At 35.9% G+C, this 4,087-nt stretch overlaps 1 protein-coding gene across 3 annotated transcripts; it reads right to left on the bottom strand.

The window, feature by feature from the left end:
* Positions 1–1,050: 1,050 nt before the first annotated feature.
* LOC106938557 (lymphocyte antigen 6G-like) lies at positions 1,051–2,411 on the bottom strand. 3 transcript variants are annotated; one of them, XM_015020652.1, is made up of 4 exons: positions 2,286–2,411; positions 1,655–1,762; positions 1,358–1,519; positions 1,051–1,315 (listed from the first exon to the last, which is right to left on the bottom strand). In XM_015020652.1, exons 1-4 carry the CDS (start codon positions 2,332–2,334, stop codon positions 1,224–1,226), a joined length of 411 nt encoding a protein of 136 aa, XP_014876138.1. In that variant the 5' UTR covers positions 2,335–2,411; the 3' UTR covers positions 1,051–1,223. The 3 variants fall into 3 exon arrangements, with proteins under 3 accessions (XP_014876138.1, XP_014876139.1, XP_014876137.1); XM_015020653.1 differs by having other exon boundaries at positions 1,442–1,519; positions 2,286–2,408; XM_015020651.1 differs by having other exon boundaries at positions 1,051–1,519.
* Positions 2,412–4,087: the final 1,676 nt, after the last annotated feature.

Here is a 4,087-nt window from a genome sequence, read left to right as displayed (position 1 = left end):
CTGTCTCTGGCGACCTGTCCAGGGTGTACACGGCCTCTCGCCCGAAAAGTTCACTGGGGATAGGCACCAGCACCCCTGTCGACCCCACTAGGGTATACAGAGGATGGATGGACCTTTCACTGCTGTGAACAACAGCCTGAGTAAGAGACAGAAAGGGAATTCAGGAAACTGGTTATCTTCTAGGCCTGTATTTTGTATCTTCCTGTCAACTCTGACCAGTATGCTGGCAGCATGATGTCACCACCAGGGCTGGACTGGGACCAAAATATAGCCATAGTATCTTTTTCCATGGCAGCCCATGTTGACTACTTATACACAACATACCAGAGCACATGTGAATGCTGTATTGTTTCAAAAGTTAAGATAAAGCACAGCAGCTGACAAGGAAGAGTGTAACTATGTTAAATATTTGTAGTCTATAATCCCAGAGAACTAGAAGATCCTAATTGGCAGCTGCACATCAAGACATTGTCACAACAACACTACTTCATTATGCTGTTTACAACAGTTCTTAGGAGAGTTGGACTGAGAAGTAGTTTGTATGATGAGCTCAGCAGACTCCCAGTTCCACCATGAGTGGTAAACAGCTGCTCTGTGAGGTGAAAGCTCGACTGGGGCCTGTAACTCCAAGGAGGAGCTTTGTGCAAATAGTCAGCACTTTGTGTGAGCAACCGTTTAGGCACTCCTGAATAGCTTCAAATATTTCTCAAACATGCATGAAACAATCAAAGCAACATTGCAGGTATGTTTGTGATGACAATATAATATTATACCATAATATAAAGATCAAAAAATTGATTTTTACACAATATACTCCCCCTTTAAAAGTACAGAGCAAAAATAATAATTTAAAAAAATAAACTAAATACAAATGAGAGATAACTATTGAATGAATTTGCAGCCCCTGAAAGAGCCTGGTATCCTTCATGTTTTATTCTTAATCTTAGAAAATGTAAAAACATGATAGTCGATCAAGTTATCTTTAAATAATTTGATGAACTGAAATTGAAAAGACCACATAACAGCAATTTGTTGATTGAGCATTTGATTTGTTTATTCCTTCATAGCTTACAAATTTTGTTTCATGTTTAAAAGAGACATATGTGTTTTATATGATGAATATAAATAATGCATATTTGTCCTGACTTCATGTTTGCTGTCAACTTAGGTTAACTGTTAATAGACAAAACAATAAACCAGAACAGGATCATGATTTCAGAGCCTTAAATAAAGAGCATCATAAGGGCTGAAGACAGGAGCAGCAGGGTGACACCAGGTCCAGTTGGTACAGGACCGTTGCCAGTCAGTACGGCACCTTTTCCAGTCAGAATGGTACCGTTGCCAATCAGTACGGCACCTTTGCCAGTCAGAAAGGTACCGTTGCCAATCAGTACGGCACCTTTCCCAATCAGTACGGCAGTGTTGCGAGTCAGTAAGGCACCGTTGCACAAGTCCTTGTCACAGCACTGAATGGGAGAAATGCAATCTGCCTTTTTCCAGCAGCCCCTGTCAATCAGTCCTGTAAGAGCAAGAAAACCTCTCAATAGTATTCATAAATATGCTCTATAATGTCCACAAATAGCTCATACAAGTTAAATCTTTTTGCAAGTGATCAGTTCAAGCAGCACAGATTCTCATACATTTAAATTCTTACCTTCTGACTCAAAAGAACCACATCGGTCGAAACCATCAGGACAAGTCAAATAATTTGTACAGCCACTGGGATCAGATGTTACACATATGTAGCATCTCAATCCGGATGCTAAATGAAGAACCAAAAGAATTAAACATCATTATCAATAACAACAAAAACAAGCTAAGAACTTGACAGATGTGTGTCTTTTTTATTACACTTACAAGCCACTTAAATACAAATTTTCAATTAAATGAAAAGAAAGTCTTAAAGCCTTTAACGGTGAAAACATAAATTGTTTGTACTGTTGAACACGGCATTAAGACAGTCCCGTCCGAACTGTAAATACAGAACTCAGTACATTCAGTACGTTTCTATATACATTTTTACAGAAATGAGTAAATCAATCAATCAATCAATCAATCAATCAATAAAAACAAGACTCAAAATTTGGTTTAAAATTTCAAAAAATATAAAATCCAGTTCAAATGTTTTGTAAACTAATAATGAGAGCTTTAAACAAATATATGACTTACAGCTTTGAATCAAGTCATAGAGAAACTCCTAAACTTTAGGACAAAACCTGAATTGCTTATAAAACTTAATCTTTGTTTTATTTCCCCCCTTTTTGTTAAATTCAAGAAATTCTTACCAACAGAAAAAGTTACAAACAGGACAAGAACTCCGTAAAGCTTCATCATGAACGTAGGCTGTGCGAAGGAAAAACGTTTTCTTTCAGTCCTTTCTTCTTTCTCTTCCTTTCCCTAAATAAGCCCGCTCCACAGGGACCTGAATATAAAGAGCTCTCAAATGACATCATGGCCCTCATAAAAACTCAGCATTACTTTCAGTTCTGACATGTGTTTATTCAGGATATTGGAATATTGTATTTAGAAAAAGAAACGTAAACATGTCAAAGTCAGTAAGTGTATATTAACAGATTTTCATTGCACTGTATTTAAAAACAGTTCAAAGAAATAAAAAAGGACATATTTTTAGTATTCAAATTCAAAAATACTTTATTGATCTCGTCTTGGAAAATAAAACTTTTGCTTATTTACTGGGAAGAAATAAACAAGTGTTATACTTATGGAACTGATAACGGAGGTTTCAGTGAAGATGTTTTTTCTTCTCTTTCAAACCGGAACTCCTTTGAACCAGGTTTGATTTATGGACAGAGGTACAAATTAACTCAAGATGGGAGAAACTGAGAGAGAAATGGGTGTAGGCACCATGTACGTGACTGATAAGACATGAAAGGAGAACTGTATGTGTTAAGTTTCACTTCTTCCTTCTTCTCTCTTGCTTTTCTTTTCTCAGACGGTGATGTTTACTCTGATTTTCTAAAGAAAATATCTAAAGACAAATGTGCATTTCTCTGATTCTATGCATACCCCTTTATCAAAACGAATAAAGAATTTACCTAAACAATCCCAAAGGAAAACTAAAAGTTGTTGTAGCTCATTAATTCTTCAAATAGTTATTGTAGACAGTGATGGCTATTGACAGGAAAGATCTTCTGTAACAGTCTGTATTACAGTGATTTTGAAGAAGCCTCTGACTGAAGACACTCCCCCCGCCCCGCAATACAGTCTCACGAAGAAGATGGTCAGGGTTGTCCGCAGACATCCTCTGTGATGTCTCACCAGAGCTTTTCCTAGTGTGACACAGTTTAAAAACAAAACTTGGAAGCACAAAAACAGAACTTAAAAGAACACAACATTTCCTGTGATTCTGGCACAAACATGCTGCATCAATCATACTACTTTGAATATTGTTTATGCTACACACACTGTTATGTGATGACATTTTATTGTGCGTGCAGCTATAAAAGTTTTTCTAACACGTCATGTTCTGAACTCTGGATAAAAATAAGCTCAGCATTTAGCTTGTTATACTTTTTCCTTTTGGCATTGGTAGGATGACTTTTAGATGTTTATGTCAGAAAAATCATGAAGTTCTCTGAAGTTGTATTTCCTCCTTCAAAAGTTTGAAGTTTCTTTCTTTAAACTTCTTACTTTAAGTTTTCCAAGACTTTTGACTTTAAAAGTTTAAAGTACTGTAACTTGGAAAGTTGCGATAAACTACTTAAATTATTTTACTGTCCAGATCAGACAGTAAAAAACCTTACTGTCTCATGTGGTAAAAACATATAAAAATTGTCAAGGTTAACAGGTTAATTTTTACTATATGTAACCTTGTCTGCTGTGCAGGTTAATGTTAAAGTTCTGCCAGATTAGAATTACACTGGTGAGTCAAACTGAATTTTTTTCTAGTTTTTAGAGTCGAAGATTATGTGGGGAAAAACTTTAATACCAAAAGCCATTTTTATATTTCAAAATAAAAGTGTAAAATGTTCAGCTGAGATTACATATTACTTTAAAAAATCTAATATTACAGCAGATAGTCCACTTAAACTGATGACCCTCCTTTTTTTTAACAGCCAAAACCGGA

The sequence above is a fragment of the Poecilia latipinna genome, unplaced genomic scaffold, assembly GCF_001443285.1.
Source record: "Poecilia latipinna isolate Pla-1442-1.1 unplaced genomic scaffold, P_latipinna-1.0 Scaffold2625, whole genome shotgun sequence".
In the NCBI taxonomy this organism is placed as follows: domain Eukaryota; kingdom Metazoa; phylum Chordata; class Actinopteri; order Cyprinodontiformes; family Poeciliidae; genus Poecilia; species Poecilia latipinna.
The sequence above is the reverse complement of the archived record's forward strand: the minus strand, read 5'-3'. Positions and strand labels throughout refer to the sequence as shown.

Excerpts from the sequence above, each read along its gene's own strand:
- LOC106938557 (XM_015020651.1), bottom strand. The coding sequence starts at position 2,334 with ATGATGAAGCTTTACGGAGTTCTTGTCCTGTTTGTAACTTTTTCTGTT. Across the intron at positions 1,763-2,285 it reads GTTTGTAACTTTTTCTGTTG|CATCCGGATTGAGATGCTAC; the intron begins GTAAGAATTTCT and ends TTCTTCATTTAG. Across the intron at positions 1,520-1,654 it reads TGGTTCTTTTGAGTCAGAAG|GACTGATTGACAGGGGCTGC; the intron begins GTAAGAATTTAA and ends TTGCTCTTACAG.